A 23550-nucleotide genomic window follows, 5' to 3' on the forward strand; every position below is an offset into this window, starting at 1 on the left:
TTTTAGGAAATATATTTTCACCCGAGGTCAGTCAATGAGACGTGATGTATGACCAGAGTGGGTGAAAACACTGCCTATATTTAAGATGGGTCTACTGAGCTTTACCACAGGAATAAATTTTTCAGTATGCTTCACCAACATATGTATTGTCAATTGTTGAACATAATGCAAGCTTTTGCTTAAAATAATTTTATAGTGGAGTTAAGATGTAAAGAAAATCTTGATTCAGGATGGACAACTTTATAAAAATATTAGTCATAAACAGCGTGGAAGCTGAAATCGTTGAATCTTCTCAAACCATTGAAACGTTGCTAGGAAAAGGAAAAAATGGTGGGTTTTGCTTTGGTTTTGACCAATGCATTTTGATGACATTTTCTATGAAATAGAAAGCAGAGGGCCAGGTTATGAGCTGCAGTCAGTAAGCCAAGGAGAAGGGCAAGGACAAGAGCGAGGAGGTGGTACAGAAACTTCTGAGTCATGTTTCTGTCGGGTCAATTCAAATCACAGAATCGTAGGGGTTGGAAGGGACCTCAGGAAATCATTGAGTCCAACCTCCCTGCCAAAGCAGGTTGCTTAGCACAGATCACACAGATGAAAAAATCTCCTTGTGTTTTTCTTATATTAAAAATTAATCTATCTGGAACTGCTTTATACTTGCCATAGGCTAAAAGAATACATACTGGCAATGCACACCCAGCCAGCTGCCATACGGGAACTTTATGGCCAGCAGTAATTTGTTCCTGTGTCAGAGACATCTAATACAAACACAAGGTACTTGCATACTGAAATGAGCATGTACCTGTGTATGTATGTATCTACATATATGTATCTACATATGTAGATACATATATAGAGAGAGATACATATATATATATATATATGTATCTCTCTCTATATATGTATCTACATATATCTATATGTAGATACACATATATATATATTCAGTCTTTTTTCTCCTGACTCCTTGGGATAAAATAATGTAATTTTATTCATAAGATCAGTGTTGGGTAATATATACTGATACCGGTGTAATGGGGCTAAAGCTTCTTCAAACTTAGGAGGATTTAGAATTATTGGTCTTGACTGTCACACTTCACCAAGGTAAGGAGAGCTACTCTCAGCACAGGCTGCTTTTATACCTATCTTAAGTCACAATTTGTCTGCCAAAGCACACAACATGAAAGTAGCCCCATGAACTATTATATCCATCTCTCCTGTGAGATGGTGCTCCAGCTGACCTGCTCCGTTTAAAGTGCTCAATTTATAAAAGGGAAACTGTGGGACAGCACGATTAATATTAACATTGTCTCTGGGAAGTGCAGAACGCACAAGTGTTGAAACAAAAGAGCTGCAACAAAGGCTGAATGTTGAATTGTCTCTCAAAATAAAACATCTTGCAAAACAAAAGTACACAAATGTTTCTGTTCCAGAAAATCTTAGCTTTTTAATCAAAGTCTATACAATCTTCAGCACTCTTATCTAAGAATGATGTAGTATTAAAACCAGTCTTCATTGTTTTCCCTTCTTGGTGGTTAATGCAGCTGTAGTTGATATGATTGTCTCTGTCTCATTGTAAACAGCAATATTTTAATTGTTCACTGTTTGTTCAGTTTTTAGACTGGCTTGTTACGATAAAAATTTAAAATAGCTAGTACCAGGCTTCTTACACCTCAGCAAATTCACCTCAGCATTTAATACTAATTAACAGTGGCTGCTGACATCCAAGTATTTGTTTTCTAATCAGAGATTTATGAATGACAAACAATTCTGTGTGAATGATTTGGTGAGAGAACTTAATTTTAGAACAGAAATTGCCATATAACTCATTGATTTAATTGGAGGCTTGGAGCTTTCTTCCAGGCTGAATGGTTTCAACAGATGAGACAGAGGCCCGATCGTGTGCCTACTTAATGCAGACTGTGTAAATTTGGAGTAGCTTGTGAAGTCATTGGTGTTAAACTAGTAATACTGAGAAAAAGTCAACTGTTGGGATGAATGAGGTCAAAACTGAGATACAATGTAAATAGAAACCTGATAAATACCTTTCTTTACTCTTGGCTGCTTGTGTTGATGAAATTGGTGTTGTTTTAGCTTATTCTTGTCATTTTTTTCTCACAGAGCTGCTCAGAAATTGAACCTGTCTTCCAAAAAGAAGAAGCACAGGCCTTCTGCATCATCTGTTCCTGAATCTCCTCTCTTCTCTACCAGCTTCAGCAGTATCCTTCAGACTTCACCGCCCCCTGCACCCCCATGTTTGTTGAGGGCAGTCAGCAAAGTGAAAGACACCCCTGGTTTGGGCAAGGTAAGTCTTGCAAGTATCACTACAATGCTTGTGCTCTTTGGGAGATGATTTTATCCTTGTGCAAAACATTAAGGAAATGGGAAAATAAAGTCCTTTCTTGGTTGACTCTACTGCAGTTGGTGACTGAACACACGTACAAAGGCCTGACAAGTTACTTAATGCTAGTGAACTCCTAATAAAGTTGAAAGTTGACTTGAATATGTCCAGACCAAACTGTGCAGCAGTGATAGGTTTCTAGGAAAAGCTACACTAAATGCACCTGCATTGGGACCACAGTGCTACGAGGCAGTGATAATGCCTGTTCTGCTAGGGCTTCTGGAGCTGTTTGGTTGTGTTTAAACTCCGTGGCAGTTGCTTGCTGTGGTGTATGCTGCTTTCCTGATCCCATTGCAGTCCCCACCAATGCCTTGGCTGGACACACTGTAATTTGCTTCTAGCTCATGTTTTCTGGCTTTCTTCCAATAGAGTGAGGACAAGGCTGGGCCATGTACCTGACAAAGCCTATGCTGATAGCAATGAATTGCTTGGTTTTCCTTCTGTCATGTTATTTCCTCCCATTCTCCATGATCATGCCCTCTTAAAACGCTGTTTAGGTGCATATTTAGGAATGGAAAATTGTTGAGGTGATGGAGAAGGTGGCTGTAGAGTTTCCTGTTGTTTTGTTGTTTGTCTGAGTGGCTCTTCCTTTTTCCTCTGTCACAAATGGAGAGCCTGGCATATTACATCTGGGAATACATGCATGCAGTTGCTGAGGACAGCAGTTTGCTTTAATCAAGGTGGCTTCTTATGCAAGCATCTGTGTGTGGGGCTTTTCCATATTCATTGAGTGCTAAGCAGTGACAATGAACTTGGTGAAAATCTTTGTGTTTAGAAGAGAAATTGTACTGTATAACCTGGGAGTACTGAGCATTGGATGGGCTTCAGAACTTCCACTGCTGATTTTTTGATACTTAGTTTCTTATATTGTGAAGTTCATGTTGTGTTTTGTGTTGGGGTTTTTCCAAAGAACAACGGTATTTCTTTTATGGATGGTTTAATGCTTGTTAGAAAAAGGATTCCCTGCACATAGGGCTCCCTTCTCTCCTCTGGCCTGCTAGGTAGGAAAAAATATACAAAGCTGTCATGATCTTATAAAAGTTAGTAATAATGACTGACTTTATTGGTAGGAGTAAGCTTGAACCTGTTCATTGTAAGAAGCTGCTATGGATGCCATCCTCTCAGGATACTTTCTTTTCTGTGCTTGGGACAAGTTATTTCTGAGTAAAGATAAAAATTCCATTGAGGAATAATGGTGTGTTCACGAAAACAAGGGATTCGTTTCCCTTGTTGAACTGTGAGGGCACTTTTCCCAGCTCTCAGTTTTCACCCTTCCCAAGAAAAGGTTCCACACATGCAAAGACACAAACATAGCTCTGTCAAAACACTGCAAACTGAATATGAATCTCTCTTGCTCCTCTCATCATTTGTTTCCAGTAGACAGGGCCTGGGAAAGAGCTTTGCTGTATGCTCAAACAGACCTATGATTTGATGCTTCATCAGCACCGTGTACAAGAACAGGCTCCAGGCTTTCCTGATGTGTAAGACTTGAAGTTTTGCAGTCCAGCCAATGAAGGAGGATATTTCTTTTCTGTTTAGACTTACCAATCCATAGCTATCAGAGTACAGAAACAGTTGAGGGGTTTTAAAAAAATGTATTAACCTGTGCTTCTCCAAAGCAGGAAACCAAATCAGATTAGTTCAGAGTCAAAATAGAGATATTTGTTTTTCTCCCCCCTTTGCATTGGCAAAAATATATATGTCTAACCTGTAGTTTCTGGAATTCAGTTTGATTTTTCACCTCTTTAGTTTCTTCTTGGAATTACCCTATAATTATGACCTAAAGCTCATATACTTTCATCAAGGTTTCCCATCAATTTATGTCTATAGCACAATTTTCATTTTAATGTGTCAGAAATAGGTGCAAGGCATAGTAAGTAAACAACTGCAGGATAACAATGTAATTTATCTATCAGACTTGGAACACTTTAGAGGAGGTAATAGGATTTCCAGCTTGTTTGCTTTTAATTTTTATTTATATGTGTTCCATTCAGCTTGGTTGGCATGTGTTTTGATAGGAGCATGTTAAAAGCTGTGTTACTTTTTCTCAGCCCTTTCTCTTATAGAGTGTTTTCTGAAAGGGTAGAAATGTATAAAACTCACATGGAGGAAGTGAGTTCAGGGAAGCTAGAGTTATTTTCAGCCATGGCTTTTTTTCTGGTTTGTGTTTAAATAGCATTTTACCAGCAATGCCAGTGTGATAAACCTCTGTTTCACTCCAGGTTTGAGAGGGCTGGTCAAAACATGACAGGTTGTTACTGGGAAGTCTGGTTCACCAGAACTGGAAGGCTGGCTGTTGCCAAGGTCTCTGGATTTCTGAGACCCCTAGGGACAATGGTGCACAGACTGCCCCAGGATGCCCATCCGGGAATGCAGGCTCTTTGCTACAGGGTTGGGAGCTCCAGCATGGACACTGGGTGTTACTGCCTTGGGCTCAGCTTGACAATTGTCAGTCTGCTAGGGTAGGTTGGTATCCAAGGCACTGCAAGATAGGAAATTCAGTACTTTAAAGCTCAGACTTCAAGATTAAACTTAAATTCACAATTTTCTAAAATTAACTTGCCCCCAAACAGTTGCTGTTTCATATTTTCACTTCTAGAAATTTCAAAGATTCTACTTCTCATTGCAAAATCTATGACAATGATTTATTTAAAACTGTAGAGTTTCACATATAATTTTTATGCATTAAACTAGGAGGATTTACCTATCAGCAATGTATTTGAATGTTAATTAGCAGCTCAGTTAGTATGGATTTGAGTACAACTGAAGATTCTAAACTGAGAAAGAGAAGAGAATTAGAGTGTAAACAGGTTGCATGCTTCACACCTTTTCTTACAAAATGCCTTGCAAATCAAACTCTACCAGCCTGGAATTTGGAAGAATTATTATCTGAATGCTAAAGTGCAGCTTATCAGAAGGAGGAAGATGATGATAATGAAGTGTTGTGGCTACATAGTCACCATTTTACATGTTGGATGCACCATTGGCCCTAGCAGAAATACAGAAACGTCAATGGGAAATAAAGCAGTATAGGACAAGATTCTTTGTTGCGCTCATTTCCAAAAAGCTCTTCCTGAAGTAAAAGACAAGGTTTGTGACCACATCACAAAGATATTAACAGTGGTGCTTATATGGATCATGACATACACATGTGCTTTGGGTTTGCATTTCCTGGCAGAGGGACCTGACCCTGGGTGGTCGTGTGGTATCCGCACAGTTTTGTGGTACCAGAGAGTTTTCTTTTGGGCTGAGTGACAGTCCTGCTCCTTAAATTGCCACAGCTTGAATATCACTTTTCTTTCTTTCTCCATTGTCTGTGAATCATCATGTTCTGAGAGTGGTGGATATGAGCCAGCAATGTGCCCGGGCAGCCAAGAAGGCCAATGGCATCTTGGCTTGTATCAAAAACAGTGTGGCCAGTAGGTCTAGGGAGGTAATTGTGCCCCTGTACTTGGCATTTGTGAGGCCACACCTTGAGTGCTGTGTGCAGTTCTGGGCTCCCCAGCATAAGAAGGACATTGAGGTCCTTGAGCAAATGCAGAGAAGGGCAACCAGGCTGGTGAAGGGGCTGGAGGGCAAATCATATGAGGAACAGCTGAGGGATGTTTAGCCTGGGGGATGTTTAGCCTGGAGAAGAGAAGGCTGAGGGGAGACTTTATCACCACCTACAACTACCTGAAGGGAGGTTGTAGAGACGTGGGTGATGGTCTCTTCAGCCAGGTGATGGGAGATAGAACAAGGGGCAATGGCATGAAGCTGTGCCAGGGCAGGGTTAGATGGGATATTAGAAAAAAAATTTTTACTGAAAGAGTTGTCAGGGACTGGAACAGGCTGCCCAGGGAAGTGGTTGAGTCACCATCCCTGGATGTGTTCAAAAAAAGGGTTGATGGGATACTTAGGGATGTGGTTTAGCATAGGATGGGAATGATTGGACTTGATGATCTTCAAAGGTTTCTTCCAACCTTGTGATTCTGTGATTGCTTTCACTGAATTTACGCACTGTGTGTCACTGTTCTGGATGATTGTATATGCAGTTTCCCCAAGTCCCATATTTTCTCTGGAACATGCTCCTCAAATCTTTTTTGTCCTTTCTGACAATGAGCCAAGAAACAGAGCAAAAATGCTTTCCATGCAGAAATAATGAATTATTCCATAACTGCACTCAGAATTTACTATTGTGCTGTTACACTAGTTAGGTTTGCTGGTTTGCTTAGATTTGCTCCCCAATCTGCTTTCTTTCTCCTTTTCCCCTTCCTCCATTTTCTGTTAACAAAAACTATACCAAGACTTTTGATGAAAACCCAAAATGTTCTTTCTGTGAAAGATGTTTTGCTGGATCCCACATTACCTATGACAACCAGCTTGTAGAAAAAATTTTCTGCCAGCCTTAATAAATAAGTTGTTTTCAGGTTCAGAGGGTTTAGGATGAATGGATGTGCTCTCTGTGCTTTCTTTCGTTTATTAGTTTTCTGTATGAAGTTTTATAAAACTCTGTCACTGAGAGATATTTGTTATGTTTGGACAGAGAATAGTTTCCTCTTTGTGTGTGTGTGTGTGTGAATTTGAAAATATAATAGCAATGTTTGCACCTTAAAATGATTCTTGTGCAAAAGGTTTCTACCAGGGAGAAGTCATCACTGAACCTTCTTCAGGAAGTCTTCTCAACCTATTAACAAAATGGACTTTAATTTATGATGTTTGGTTTACTTTTTATTTTTCTGTAGCACCATGACTCCTTCCTGCAGAGCCCACTCCCATTTTGCTAAATAATGTACAAATTCAGATAAAAAAAATCTTGATAGTGGTGTCCTCAACCAGTCAGCAGTCTAATATTAGATACCCCGTGTCAAGCTTTGGTAGGTGTTGTAGAAGAGATTATTAAAAACTTTGAAAGGGGGAGTAATAGGTTACACTGCAGATGCTTCTGAGGATCCCTTTCCAAGTGTGTAGGGCAGGATAGGAAGCAGCACAGAGAGGGGTTTTTGAGTTTAGTGAGCTGGTCTCCACGCAGGGGCTGAACATAGAGCCTTGCTGGTAGGGGCTGTGAATCGGAGCTGAGCCATGGCCAGATACCAGGAATGATGCAAAGCACTGGTGTGAGATTGGCAGTGTGACAGACACTCCTTACTGTCCCCATTTTTGTCTGGGATAGAGTTAATTTTCACAAGAAGCTGGGAGGGGACACAGCCAGGACAGCTGACCTAAACTAGCTCAAGGGATATTCCATACCATGCTTAATATATCATTGGGGTAGCTGGCAAGGGAGGAGGGATTGCTGCTTGGGGTTGGACTGGGCATCTGGTTCTGGGAGGTGAGCAAAGTGCATTGTGTATCACTTGCTTTGCATATTCTCTGTTGGTACTCTTGTTATTTTCCTCTTCCTTTGCTGTCCTTTGAAACTGTCCTTATCCCAACCCATGAGTTTTACCTTTTTCTTTTAATTTTCCTCCCCATCTTCCTGGGCCACATGGTGCTTAGTTGCCAGCTGGGGCTAAATGACAATACTGAGTCATACACTTTTCTCCTAAAGATCTGTGTCACATAGTAAGGAAGGTTCAGTTAAAAATATTTTTTCAGTGCCTGGCTGTAAGAATTTAATCTTATAATAAAGCACAATATTTGATTGAAATAAGCCTAAAATCTACTATTCACTTTACATTAGTCTGCAGCTTACCTTTTCCTCACATTGACTTGCATAAAACTCTAGCTGAAAGCATCAGAAATATTTTGTTTGACCTGAAAGTGCCTCCACCACAACAGCAGAGAATTTTCAGAACCACTCGGCTGTGTCATTCCTTTGACTTTTTTGTGATTGTTATAGGGAGCCGATACCTGCTTCCCCAAGCCCTACTCACAGTTCCCACCATAAAAGCTAGGTGGTGAGTATTGTGTGTAGTGAAGGAGAATTTGTGAGAAGAGTGATACTCCTTACCTCTTTGGAGAGGCAGAATACCCCTGATGACTTAATGGGCAGTTTTATGTCTTTAGACTACAAAAAGTAGCAGTAGTACTGTTGTTAAAAATCAAAAGATGATCTTATGCCATACTGTCCAAGTTTGCATATTGATCATGTAACAAGGTACTATCCTTTTGATCCATGTGGCTTGTCAAGATGCAGTGCTTTGCAGAATTATTCCAGGTAGGAAAGAGATTATGAAGGAAATGGATCAGGTGTTGTTGGTGCAATTAATTTACTTTACAAGGAAATACAAAATCATGAATGCCAACAGAGGAGCAACCAAAGGCTTATTCCTTCTTATCCCACTGTTTCAGCTAGGACTTCAATGTCTCTTTCCTTCCTCAGTTTAAATGCATATCTTTCTTGTACAGTACCAGAGTTCAAGCTTTTCTTCTACCTGTTGTTCTTTCTGTCCCTGCCCGTGCACTTGTGCTGTTTCTTATTTATATGTACCCCGGCCAAAAGTAGCAGGGAAGAAATCCCTACTGTGCAAGCAGTTCAAATTTCTGAGTAGATTCAGGACTGGGTTTGGGGAGGAGACAGAACTGTATGCTTTAGGGTCTCAAATGCCTAGTGTTTCAGTTATCCACCGCTTTAAAAGAGTTTATTGGACTTTTCGCTAAGTGAGGCAACAATTATCGCACTGACCTTGATGCGCTTTAATCAAAGCTATAACAGTGCAATGTGGTTAATAATGAGTAACTATTATATTGACTATAGCCTCTATGAATCATGATTTGAATAGTCTTTGTGAAAAGTTGTTTTCAGTAGCTACATCAACATTTTGTATCATTGCAGTGGAAAGTAGAGAGACATTCTCAGACTTAATGTGCTTTGTGAAGGTGATCTGAAGGGAACAAAATTGATGCAGATCTTGCTTAAGTCCAAAAGACTACTATCAGAGTTTGCATTTTGACTAGCTGATTGGTACTTGTGAGGATATACACTAAGCATGTGTTTATGAAAACCTGTGTTAAGATCAGCAAAAAATCCCAAGCTCAATTTGGAAAATATGTTCTGTATTTCACTTCACTGCCATTCATCTGGAAGCTTTTCCAGAGGGAATCAGAAGAGGTTCTCTCCTTTTGTAAAGCAGAGGTTCTCTCTCCTTTATCACTCAGGTATATAGGGAGAAAAAGTTAACAGTTAGATGACAAATGAGATTTTAAATCCTTTATCACAGAAAACAATTTCTAAGGGTTTGTTCAAAGTTACCATGGTTACTGAAATGGGAAAAAAAAGGGATGATCCCAGGAGGCATTTAGAGGAGACATATGTGTTCATCTTTGTTGTCAACATGATTGTTGTACAAATTAAATAGTTAGTTCCACTTGGAATGAAATCCAGGTGGCCTTTTGCCCTGCAGAGAGAGTTGCTCAGAACTGGGATTTTCCTCACAGTATTTACTACTTGGACCAGGCAGAGGCTTTCGTGTTCTCTGGCTAGACATCTGGTGGGTCTACTTTTCTGGGAGGAGTTTTAGTACCTCAAACTGCTTTAAGAAATTAATAGAAGTTGGAAGAATTGCTATAAACAATAACCTCTTACCTCCCTTGATCTTTTTTCTTCTGTGCACACTTAGTTTGTCTTTCTCTAAAGTAAAGCTTATCCTGGACCTGGAAGTATCAACCCAGGCATGCCAAGAGCCTGTCAGATTGCATTATGGTTGTGAGGTTCAAAGAAAGACATATTTTAAAGAAATTTCTATGCAGTCATATTGCCATAGCTTAGAGGATAGCCGTAAGTGCTGTTCCTTCTCTTCGTGAAGCACAGAAGCTGCTACTTCATGGAGCATGTATCAACCAAACCTGTTAAAGGGGAAAAACTCACCCATTACCTGAACATTACTACACTTGTTCCATATGATCTAGCCAGCCCTTTTAGGAGAAAAAGATTAGTTCTTGCTCCTATCTATTAATGAGCCAGTTTAAGGGCAGTGGGTCCATTCTGGCCTGCCTGCAAGCTGTTAAAAGCTTAGGAGATGTAGACAGGTAAATGGAGGTGGACACCAAGGAATAGGCTTACATGTCAAATGGGAAAATTGAAGGCCGAGTACCATTGCTGTTCTCACATCTGACCTCACAACATGGAACAGTTCTGCTGTATGGCTTTAGGAGTGCTCCATCAATCTGGGCACCGTAGGCTCAAGCATGATACTAAGGTATCTTTTTCTTCTGTTAATTCCTTCACCTCTGTTAATTTTCCATTAAATAAAGCCAGCTTTCAAACTTGTAGACATCTCCCTTTTCACTCTGCGTGCATGTGTAAAAACAGCAACACAGAAAATGAGGTTTTCCTAGCAAGCAATTCATGGTCTTTAAATGAAAATGAAGCCTTTGGAAAAATGCATCTCTTCCCATATGCCATAGAGGAGGCAGACTAGAGCCTAACTGGAACACCAGCTATTGGTGATAGCAAATACAGATAAGAGATGTTTCTCAGTAAATTATTTTGCTACAAAGAATACCAGAAATGGTGTTCATCCCCTTAATGACATCTTCCTCTGTGTATTCAGAAACTGTGCTGATAGATGAGCTTGTGAATGCAGGAGGTGGATAGATGAGGTTTCCAGGTAGAATTGGACTGGACAGATAAAATATTGAAAAGGATGAACCTCACTTCGATAACATTTTGTGTTGCTGTGTTAGAAGAACCAGTCCTTTCTGTGATTCTTTTATAGTCCATTGCACCCAGGGAAAGAGTGGTAAAGCCTAGTTTTGTTTACCTTGGTCAATTTTGATGAATTTTCTTGTAAACACTGAGGATCAAAAGAAAACTGACTTGCTCAAATCACTTCAGCCTGGTGCTACTAGCTTGTGTATGTTTCTAAGTGACTTTATTTTGTGTCTTCTGTACTGTCATAGTTCTATGATTTTATGCCCAGCAGTGTATGACTTTTGGGTTAGTTGACTGTTTTCTTGATTGAAGTCACTGAATAGTAGGAATGACCATAATTTGTAGACGTCTAGTTGGCTAGGAGCCTTATACACAATCATATAGGTCAATTAATTTGAATGCTTCAGTGTTGTCAACCTAGTGATGCTACAGAAATATTTTATATTGGTTACCTATCTAGTAAGTATGCTTTAAACATGTTCTGATATTGCTGAAGTAGTATGACAGTACAGTGGCCACAATTTAAAATCTTCCCTATCCTCTCCCCCTACATCTCTCACTCTATTAAATTAGTTTTTATATCCACAAAGAAGAGGTTAAAAGAAATCAGGGAAGTCAAGATGAATAAAACTGGAAATTACCAGGGTGTTTCTCAGACAATGCCGAGGAAGGAATTTAAATGCTGAATAGTTTGTTAAACCTGGGATCATGGTAAGTTTTCTGAGATCTTATGCAAATTGCAGCCACTGTACTTCAAGCACTCAGCTGTAGGCCCTAGTATTATTTTTTTTTTCTTTAAAACTTCCTAAAGCTCTTCTAGCCTTTTCCTTTTGTATTTGACTTCTCTCAGCATGTGCCTGAGAGCAGTGCTCAGTGGTGCAGGCAGGATGGTGACACCGCAGGAGGCTCTACTATAGCAATGCTCTAACATCATGGGCTAATGATTTGGCTGAGCCTCTTGATTCAGCAGCAAGGTTATTCTGTTTTCCATTATTCTAAAGGTCTGGGCTTTATTTCATTTCTCTGGTACAACATTGACTCAAACGGATAACCAGCTCGGCTGAGGAAGAGGCTAGTGGGAACTGTATTTTAATACTCAGAGTACCATTAGGTATATCTCTACTCATTCACCATCTCCCCTTTTTTTCCCTCTTTTTTCTTCCTCTATTAAAAAAAAAAAATCAAATCCATTTTTAGGAATATCTGTCTGGAGACACATGTCTATTTTTTGTGCTTCTTTTATGAGAAGCCTGTCTCTTCACATTACAAGTCATTACCTCCCTATCTTTTTCCTCACTCTTTAGTGCCACCATTATTGCACTTCCTGAACTAGCAACATGAATCACAGCCTAAGTGAACTGATCACTGCCCTCCTGATCTGGGCTGGTCTTATGAATTCCTCCCATGGAAAAATGGAGAGAAGTGCTGCATATATTAGGATGGGCTGACTTGCCTACCAAATGTTCCTTTCTCTTCCAATTGATTATAGAGGCAGACTAGACAGCTACCTTATTCTAAGATATCTGTGTTTTGTCTGGCTCAAGTAAGGTGAAATGAATCTCTTCCTGAACAGGAACAGAAGTCTCTTCTGTTCTGCTCTTTTAATATAAACCCAGCTACTGGGAGATACAGTAAGAAGATGCCTGTAGAAAGTTCTAGATACTTTCATCTCTCCCCCAGATAGGAGTCTGCATTCTCTACTTTCCAGTCTAGGAAACATTGGAGGCTCACTATGTGCACCCAGGTCTGGTTGAGGAGACCTGCATGCAGTCAAACAGGCTCCATAAAGCAGCCAGACCTTCAAGGAAAAGGACAAAGCTGGCTCTTGCATGTTTGGTCTTATGCAAACCAAAGTGTTGTACTTTTGCATGGCTGGGTTCTGGTGGAGAAGGAGGGGCTGCAGGGGCTGCTTCTCCAAGAAGCAGCTGGAAGCTCTCTACAGGCCCCAGGGAGCAAACACCAACTGTCTGAATGCTGGAGTCATTGTTGACCAAGGGCGCACCAATTGGTGACTGTCACAGTTCCTCTGGGAAAAAAACCTGCACGTAGCCACTTTTTGCCACCAAAGAAAGGAGTGAGAGGATGTAGGAAGCTGTGCAGACACCAAGGTCAGTGAAGAGGGGGAGGAGGTGTCCCAGGCTCTGAAGAGAAAGATGCCTCTGCAGCCCGTGGAGAAACACATGGTGGAGCGAGTGTCCCCCCACAGCCCATGGAAAAGGCAGAGACCCCACCTGCAGCCCATGGAGAGGCCCCACGCTGGAGCAGGTACTTCTCATTACCCAACTGGTCTCACTGTGTGTGCAGTGCAGTATAATAAACTGGAGAGTTTTCTTTCCTTTATTCCATGTTGAGTCTGTTTTGCCTGTGACGCTGATTGCAGAAGGATCTCTCCCTGTCCTTATCTTGACTCCTAAGCCTCTCAGTACGTATTTTCTCCTCTGTCCAGCTGAAAGGGTGAGCGATAGAATGTCTTCGGTGGGCATTTGGCCTCCAGACAGGGTGAAAGCATCACAAAGGAAAGTTCTACTGATCTCTGTTGATTTAAGGACCAGAGATGTTCAGCTATACTTCTGCCAGGATGGTTCACTAAAGCTGGTCCCAGTGTGCACACCTGTCAGATTAGAGCCTCTTTTCCTCAGATGCCCAGATTCTTACTGCTCTCTGATGTGACTTGTGAATTGCTTTCAGTGAGAACTGCTTCCCAGAAAGGTAGGCAGTGTGGTTTTGGGTTTGGAAACAATTAATTTCTGGGTCTTTATTCCTGATATCCAAATGCCATTTCTATTTATTGTTCCTAAATGTCTATTGCTAAAATTAGTCTCTAGTCTAAAGTTTAGGTTATAGACCAGTGCTGCTAAAATGATTAGCAGTTAAAGACATTTCATTGGATAGTGAGATATGAAATGCCAGGTATGAAAACCAATACTTTATGAAAGAATCTTTCTGTGCAGTATAGGTAAAAACAAAGTTCTAAATCATTGACCTGCTTGATCTTACAAAATCAGGGGTTAGGTTAATGCATTTTTAAGGCTTGTGACACTCAAAACTTCTCCTGTAGCACTCAGAAGACAGAAATGGGATGTGTGCACTTGCAATGGGTAGATGGGTAGGTGTATGTGTTATACACACTATACATACAGTGTATACATTTGTATCTACAAACATATAGAGATGTATATATAAATGTGTACGAAGAGATTCGTCTCCTTCTCCCCACCAGTATGGTAGGAATTATATATAAAGCTATATATGGAGTTCTTGAGAAGCTCAGAGTCTAGCTAGCTATAGGCTTACTTTTATTTATAAACTAGTGGATTTTTAAAAAATATTCTTTTTCCCTGTAGATCCCAGTTGGTCTCATCCATATTAACTGCTGCTGGATTTTTCCACAGTTCTGCTCAATTTACAGTGTTTATACTGAAGGGGAGACACTTAGAAAAAGATGTGGTGTCAAAATGTGGTGTGTATTAAAATGCCAGGAGGAAAGCTGTACAATAACCTTTACAGCAGCACATGCTCCATTACAGAAACATAGATGTGGGAAAGCTTAAAAACTGTTGATCCGTTCTTCCCAGTCCCTTTTTCCCACAGAAAATATGACATATGTGTTTCAAACTGTATAGTGTACATATGCATTTCAAACTGTGTAGCATTAGCATCTTTGCTTTGATGCTTTGCCCCCTTCTTTCCATGCTTTGGTATTGATGGAAGCTTATTCAAACAGAAACCTTGATTTGCAAAAGAAATCTGTTCTGGACTAGGTTGGCTGCAACACCTGAGCCTGGATTCTAGGAAGAAGTGTGGCTAGAAAAGCTGCCTTCCCCTCCCCACCCACCCCCAGGAAAGTACCTTAAACACTGCATTTTTATCAGCTGTGTGGAGTTGTGGAAGGGAATGTGCTGGCATGAGATCTGACAGAGGTGCTGGGGATGTGTATCGCCTGGCCACAGAGAAGGAGAAGCCGTGTACCTGGGTTGATAACAGCATATGTGGATGTGATAAACATGAGGAGGCCGGGGCTGCTTTTGGGAAATGGAATAGCAGCGCAGAGGAGGAAGCAGGATTCCCTCAGGGCCTCATGCAGTGGGAATCATGAATCTCCTCAGACGGGAGGGAGTTATTCATCAGAAAGACTATTACGCCATGTGAGGCATTCCTGAAACAGAATGCCACCACGTTATTTCCTATCTTATCAGGGTGTATTAATAATGCAGCACTAATAATAGAAGTACAAATTAAAAATAACGGGATGGGCGGATAAGCAGAGTTCTCAAGATTAAGGGGCTCGGGAATTGCTTCAAACAGTTAATTGCAGAGCAGCACACAGGGAAATTTGCCTTTGCTGTTTTGCCTTTATTATTTTCTTATTCTTCATCTTATCTCTGAACATTATTTCTAGAGCTTTTACGTAGACACTAATAGGCACAATATTTCCTCAAGATTTCAGACTGTTCTTTTTTATCTCTACAGAAATGAAGACTTTTTTGCTGATCCATCTAATTCAGTGGGGACTAATAATGCTGAATAAGAGTATTCTGATTATTAGCCTCTTATCATTTTCTCCTCCCACTTCCATCCCACAATATAAAGGGAGACAACACATTACAAGCGTTAGATATTCAGGCTTCCAGATGACTTGATGCAGACTGTTCCCGGGAGGTCTGTAAGCCTCTTCCAGATTGCAGTGGCATGAAATCCCTAGTGTCCCCAAGTCTCTTGAGGTGTAATAGTTGGGCTGGACAAAGAGAAATGCAAGTATCTGGTTCTCTGGCGCTGGATGATTGTGCTCCCCCCTCCAGTCCTCTCTTGCACAGCTTATGTCTGTCAGTCACTGACCTGTCAGGGCTTTATCTGATCTTGAGCCTCTGCATGGTTCCTTTCAATAGAATTAAAATAATGACTCAGAACTACTCTTTGGTCCCCTGCTGAGTACCAAAATGTGCCTTACTTAGGGCATGAGACTGCTGTCACTTTAATTTCAAGTTCTATTTGCTAAGTCATTTTCAGGACACTTAAATTCCGCTCTTCATGACATAGGTATTGGAGCCAGTACAATGTGCAGCCATGTCACACAGCTCCCTCCAAGCAACACTGGCCCACTGAGAGATAAGGCTATCAAGGGAAGCCTGTTTGATTGAAAGCCCGATACACTGATGGAGCAGAAGCTTAGCAAAAACTATTACTCCACCGGTTTTCTGGAAAGCAACATTTATGAAACTAGCAATATGGGAGCTCAGTGTCAAAGGCATCATACGTCATCCTGCTTTTAGCATGGTTTTAGAAGTCCAAAGAGATTTTCCATGTAATAGTGCTATGACTGAAGAATTCAATCTACTGTACAAAATAGTTTATTATAGTTGGTTGCCACAGGAATATCCTCTGTGTTTTGTCAGATTAAAAGGGTGGAGAAAGCCGATGCTTAAATCTTGATTTCTTCAGTAAGAGGCGATAGAAAATAAGCCCTTTGAAGAGGAGGGGGTGAGAGAGAACTTGGAGGTGGAGGAGGGCAAGGACAAAAGGGCAAAAAGGTGTGTTATGTGCACACTGATCCTGAACTTTCTGTGCACTTACACATTGTAAGTGTTCAGGATGGGTTGACGGTTAACTTCTGAAATAGAGTGGTACACTGTTGGCTGGACACTCTTTATCATTCAGGTTGTTCCTCCAGTAATGTAAATGGTGTAGATGAAAGCATCAGGGATGAACATAACAGTAGGTGAATACACCTGCTTCAAGGTGAAGAAGTAAACTACCCTGGCCAAATGAGGAGTGGGCAGGCTCCATTTACTTGCACTTACTTGTGACAAAAGCAGTGTGGCACGTTTTCATCTTGTGAACTAGATGTCTGAAACATTAGGAGCACATGGTGAAACTTTCAGTGTTCATAGGCATTTTTAGAGAACTTGCCAACAAACATGAGTATCCATGATAATAGCTGCTCTCATGCTATGAAGCCCATCAGTCCAAATCCAGATTCTCTTCCTTTTGTTTCCTGGCCAGAAATTACTCATCTACCTATCCATGTCTCTGATGTGGATCTTATTGTCCCTAACTGCCACTGATGTCTCTTGTTTATCTCAGTTAGTTTTACTGTTCTACCTCCATTAACTGGGAAGTTCTTGCCATCACTGCACCCTCAGGTAACCTCTCTCCTGAACCTGCAGTCCTTCTGCCTGCACCTGTTCACCTCTTCCAGTCTGCGTACTGCATCTTAAATGTCAACATTTCTTCTCATTTAGGAAGGCTTCTATTTTACTGATGTGATTTCAGGTGCAACAGTAACTGGTTTTGGGTTTGTTTGGGGTTTTTTTGTTGTCGTTGTTTGGGGGTTTTTTGCATCTAAAGGGAGGAAAAGGAGAAAAAGGAGACGTGCAATCAGTTGCCAAAAATTAGAGTTAATGTATAAAAAAATGGAAACTGCTCCTCTCATATGTCTCAGGTCTCTCTGCTGAATTCTGAGGCAGTATTCACAGAGCAGCTATTAATGAGACAATCCTTGTTTTAAGTCATTGTCGACATCTACTGTCTCTCAAGGGTAGACTGGAGATTTGGTCATGGGACTAAACAGATCTGCAAAGAGCACTCTAGATGCAGGCTATTAAGATTTTCTTAAAGATTTCCCAGTTATTGTCTAGACAGAAAATATACAAGGTGGGTGCCTGCCTTGCGTTTGTTTTTCTTTCCTCACTTTTTCAAGGAAGGTTTATAAGAGCTGAAAACACCTTGTAGGGTCTGAGATTTTCATATGAAGTCTTTGCATATCAGTGGAGTTTTTTTGTGTTTTTCTGGGGTTTTTTGGTGTGTTCCACAGTGATTCATATCAGTCTGTCTCTCCTACAAGGTAGTCCTAGGCACATCAAAACATGGGTAGAGAGGGTGTGTTCTAGCTAGCAAGGGAGTCTAAAATACCACACGGGACAAAACTCAGCTTTGCTTTCCCTCCAAGCTGCTCTTACCTTTGTCTCTTTCAACCACCCTTCTGCTTCTGTTTAACTTGCTTTCTTATGTTCCAACTTTTTTTTTTTCCTTTATTTTTAGGTTCTTTTAAAACAGAGATAGAAGAGTATTCACCAAATTCTCTGCTCCCTTGAACATCTTAAAAAAAAATCACACTACTAAGTAAACATGTCCATTAGTCAGTCCAGGATCAAATGACCTGACAAGACAGATAAAGCAAGGCTGTGGTAACATCCTTTCTTCCCTCCCTTGTTCCAGACACCTTAATCCTATAGCACTGCAGCCCACCCGTACCCCTTGTTCATCTCCTCGGAGGAGTGTTAGCATCTTCCCCCTAACTGGCAGGGACAAAATGGACACAGCCTTACATTGCAACGTGTTTGCTTGTTTTGAAGTAAATGATTCAAGTCCAACCATCGTCATGGTTGTTCAGAGTCCAGCTGATATGAGGCTCAACCTGTGAACAGTTATATGCTGGTAACTGATCATAATCATGGAATATACTGAGTTGGAAGTGACCCATATTGATTTTGATACTTTCTGGACACTGGCCTTTTATATTAACCTCATAACAAGCTATACTTTAGCAAATTGTGGAAATGCAACAAATAACTGAGATCTGAATCAGAAGCTGAACTATGTATTTTTCATGCTAAAGTTACCTTCTGAATTTCTTTAGGACTGGATATCAAAAGAGATTTCTGAGTGGGAGGCAAAAGGATGTCAGGGTCTGTAAGAATTGCTGCTTTTTGAAACAATATGAACTAAATTCAGCTGCAACTCTCGCAAGCAGAAGGTAAAAGCTGTATTAAAATGGTTGTTTCCCAAACCCTGTGTGTTCCTTCTGCTAGGATTTTAAGAATGGAAAGAAATTGTACCTTGCTTTTGCCTGGCTATGCAAGCCTAAGGGGATGTTTGCAGATCTCCTGCCCTTGTACCTACCTGCTAATACCACACATAGCAGCAACATATGCGGTTACTGGAGTTCAAGGATTATTCAGGACAACAGTAACCCCACAGTGGGCAGGGGGCCCTCCAGCAACTGCCTTTTCCTGTATGGGGATGTGCAGGAATTCTGCTCTTTGGATCCCTGGGGAGATGTTATGCTGGAGGAATCAATTTTTCAAAGACACCATGGGAGCCTGTTTCATTTTAATAGTTTGTATTATATACCAGAAGCAGAATGGAAAGATACTTTCTTAAAAGGAGAGTTTTAGGACCTGATATTGTCAAAATCCAGATGTCTGAAGATTCAGAGCACTGAGGTGAAGCCTGTTGGTGGTCTCTCAGTGAATAGACAAATAGACCAGGACAAACAGTATGTGATTTAGCAGTCTTGACTGAGAGCCCAGGATTACCCAGGCACAGACACTGAACAATCCGCTTGCCCCTTGAAATGGCCCTAGTCAAACAGAGCTGAGGTATGTTAATAGGTAAACTGATCTGGATACAGTTTATGCAATACCTGGTCTGTTTAGACAAAGATTTTGCCCTCCAAAACTGTCAACACGGCACCTTCTGTAGTTTTTAATTCACTTCCTTAAAAAAAAAAAAAAAAGATGAAAATCTTGATTTATGGACATTGGGCAGGCTTTCCCAGCAATCATGACTTCAGTTCCCATCCCAGCCTGTGCGTGCAGAAGTCAAACAGAAACACCTCTGTCACGCTATGGTGCCTTTTAATTTACAAATAGCTGCCAGAGACCACATCAAGTTCAAAAGTACAGGGGAGGAGGGGGAGGAAGGATGGGGAGGATTTTAGATGGGCAAGAAGGGCTTCATATTAAGTGAGGCATTAATTTGCATGTGCTGATGTTTAGTTGAGCTTGAAAGTAAAGGCTGCTGCAACCCCATAGTATAAAAATGCTTTTACTTGCGCTTTTTCCCCCCATTAAGAAGCAAATTTGTCTGTGTTTTGCTGATCTTAGAGATGAGACAGATAAAGAAGTGAACCTTCCTTTCAATTCAGACTGAGAAAAAACACATATTACTTCTAGCTCCATCTAGACATGCCTTTGTCATCGTGGTTCAGATCTGGTCCCTTTGAAGAATTTCTTTTGAGTAGATGTTAAAAATGTCACAAAAGAATGAAAGTAAGAATGAAGTGGCAATTCTTAGACCTTGCCTGGCTCAGAACTTTACCTTCACAGAAAGTACACAAGGTGGTAGATAAAGTATTATCACAGATTAAGCAATAATTTTATGTTGTTGTTTCATTTTCTTTATCTGTTATGTTCATCGGACTCTTATATTTGTGAATCTGTAAGAACATCACTTGCAATTCATGGGTTTTCTTTCATTTGAAAGAGCACAAGCAGATAAGACAATACTAAATTCTTAACCGATAATAAAAGGTGGTGTAATTTAGTAAAAACAAGACACAGAATACATTTCAGAGATTAAATCAGTGTATGTGATTATGAAGACTTTCTTGGAAATAATTCTTCCTTTTCTTTTGTTGGTGTGTTTTTTTCCCTCTCTTTAAAAATAATCATAGTCAATACAGCTGAGTACAGAGGTGCAGAAGGAATACAGGCGAAGTGAAGGAGACTGACAGGAGCAGTATCAAGAGCGTGAACGGAGACACGCGAGGACTAGTGTGCTGTGATCATCTTTCTTTTGTCATTGTGTTCAGCTAGGCTGTATCACAAATACCCAATATTTTTTGTTTGGTTATAGAGAGGTTGCAAGGGTGATTCTGATGTATTTGCATTGATTCTGCATTAAGTCATTGAATACTGTTCTCAGAGGACATTCATTGCTATGTGCTTCTGACAGACAAAGAGAAATAATTTCCAACTGAGAAATTAGGTGCTTCTGAGGCCCAGCCCTTTAGAATAGTGTCTGCAGTCAGAAAGGCTAATTGTCCAAATGATAGACATGCATGGTTGACTTTCCTCTTTATGCAGCCTTGATTGAGACACGATGAGCATGCTGCTGGCCTTTGCGGTGGATAATTTTGTTAGAGCAATGTCCTCCGGGAAAGGCTTTTATACAGCGAGGATGACAAGTGTGGCAAATTGCTTACAAACCCCAGACTTAGAGGCTTCTCTCTCTGAAAGCTGCCAGCCCACAGTACATCAGCGCTACGAAGCTGGAATTTAGTAGCTGTTTCTGCTGCTGAAAAACGCATCACTTTTATCCTAAACTCTTTGCTTATTTACTCAGTAGACTTGTTTTCACAGGACCAGCGGAGCTGGTTTGGGAGGCCCAGTGTGCGTGAAACCAGAGCACAGTGTTCACAGTGAGGACTGCTTGTTGTTACACCATAACAAGAGATCCAATCACCTCCCAGTGAAGTGAAATAGGGCACCATCTTCTTTCCATTCAGATTCTGATACAAAAATTTTGTCTGTGGCAATTGCAGCCTCTTCCCCTCTAGTTTTCTTCCTTTTTATCTTTCCTATTTCTGTTGTTAACTGACAGCAGCTGCCAAGACCATTATATCCCTCTGCATTTCTTACATACTTTATAGTAGCTGCACCACAAGTATATAGTTTATGATATGCTGGTCCTCTGATCTGTGTATCTTCTGATATATTTCATGGTGGCAAGGGTTCTCATTCTAATTGCTTACAGTCTTATAGACAGAAATGGTCTCTGCAGTGAAATGAAGAGGCAGGGTACCATTACCACAACGTGTGACAGATCCGAAAGGATTTATAATCTAATTTCAGTTCATTAATGACTCTGATATTTAACTCTTCCAGCTGGCCCTTTTACTAGCTGTGTCTAGTTTTCTGGACTGCAGTACCACTCTTACTGTGTGGAATATGGGTCCTGAATACAGTTTGCCCCTCTTTTTGTCTTTGCTTTCAGGAATAGAGCTCATCCACCTTGTCTTCCTCAGTGGCCCTTCTTCACCCTCCCATGTTGATCTCAGAGCTGTCTTCTGTGTTGTCTCCCTTTTTTGGAGTCTGTCTTTTCCTCTTACATCAGTTTGTGTCTCCAATCCCATGCAGCTTCCCCCAGCTGTTCTGCTGAACTTTGTTGTAAAAGGGGAGGAAGGTGCCTGATTCACAGCAGAAGACAATGATTGAGTAGACCAGGGCAGAGCTCTGCGAGAGCAGCTCTGCTGATGGATGCTTATTTACATCTGCTAAAGATCTGGTGGCTAAAATCTTAGGAAATTGCACCTAATTTATCATATCTTATTTTCTTTATAGTTGGAAGTAGAAAAATACTTGGTTTCACTCTGGTTGCTTGAAAAAAAGCCATACAAAAGAACTGCAATTGGTCCAGATGCCATTATGGCAATATCAAATGTCTGTATTAGCAAGCAGTATCTCAGATAATCAGCTAGAAACAGCATTTTGACAGACTGTTCAGAGACAAAAGCTTCACTTTCTTTCGTCTTCCTCTGCTAATGCTGCTGCTCACTCTGTGTGGGCCAGACTGGGGCTACCAGCTCCCCCTTACCCTCCCTTCCTGACCTCTCTCTGCTGCCTTCTAATGTGAGGATCTGCTACTATTTCTCCCTCAATGCTTTTTATTTCTGCTGATGCCGTGATCTTTATTGTACCTTTAGGAAGTATTTATATGCCATGAATTATATTTAACTCCCACACTGGTTTCTCTTTTCATAAACAAGCCTTACAAAAATCTCTGCATTGGGCAGTTACATATAAATTTGATCCTTTTGTTTTGTTCACAGAGAGGATAAGGTAAATGATGGATTGCATTAATAAAAAAAAAAGTGTATTGCTCTAAGTAAACTGGTCCCTTATGGTATAATATACCTCTCTTCAGCCCTGTATCAACCATGGTTTGAACAAGGCATTCATTTAGAAAAGGGGAAAAATATCACCTAGCCTGAAAGTTCAAGCCTAGAGTTAGTACAACCCAAGGGTTAGTGAAGCATACAGACACCTCTTTGTCTAAACAGTGTGCCAATGAGAAAAAGGCCAGAAACGACCCACCTGGAATGTGGAAAGTTTGGGACCATTTTCGCTTTAACAAAGAGTGTGTTTATAGGTATGTTCATTATTTATTAGTTTGTTCACCCAGAAAGCAATGCAGAAGCTGTGTAGGCTGTTCTGGCTTATGCACACAGCGGGACATGACAGACTTCTTGTGCTTTTCTGCTGAACATAACTGTAGATGTTGTGTCCGGATGCACGCTAGTAATCCTAGAGAGTAATTCAGGCAAATCCTGGCTTCTCCCAGCCCACCCCTTCCATCAAGAGGACTGTTGTCATATGGAATTAAAGTACTCCTGAAATGACTTACCATGGCTGTTACATCATGTTCCTATTTGCAACTCTCTGGAGTTGTCGGCGCTGTTAATTTGTGTCATGGATATTGTTAAGTTAACATCACAAATCAAACTACATTTATAATATTGGTTTGGAAATAAGATAGTTAAAAATGTGTACGTATTTAAAAAAGAAATCCCTCATCATTCAGCCAGAAAAGTAACACTAGATTTTCTGTCATTAAACTGACAGGATGTTATAGCTGCTGTAAATAATACTGACTGCTAAAATCTTTTGGCCTCCCCAGTGTACAAATCAACCAAACACGGATTAACCAGCTTCCTCTGATGTGGTTTGCAGTAATCCAATATCCTCTGATAACAGGAGGAGGCCTTTAATTACAACATTTTGGTTTCTGGATGCTT

The 23550-nt window shown here is 40.6% G+C and overlaps 1 protein-coding gene across 1 annotated transcript in view; it reads left to right on the top strand.

Moving 5' to 3' along the window:
• KIF26B (kinesin family member 26B) overlaps positions 1 to 23550 on the top strand; it is a gene marked incomplete at both ends in the record, with an annotated part of 284316 nt that overhangs the window by 180098 nt on the left and 80668 nt on the right. The window contains one exon of the mRNA XM_084261640.1: positions 2119 to 2302. Coding sequence (XP_084117766.1) covers positions 2119 to 2302 — 184 coding nt within the window. The remainder of the gene's footprint in view (positions 1 to 2118; positions 2303 to 23550) is intronic.

This window comes from Gallinula chloropus, assembly GCF_964237585.1.
Source record: "Gallinula chloropus genome assembly, chromosome: 3".
In the NCBI taxonomy this organism is placed as follows: domain Eukaryota; kingdom Metazoa; phylum Chordata; class Aves; order Gruiformes; family Rallidae; genus Gallinula; species Gallinula chloropus.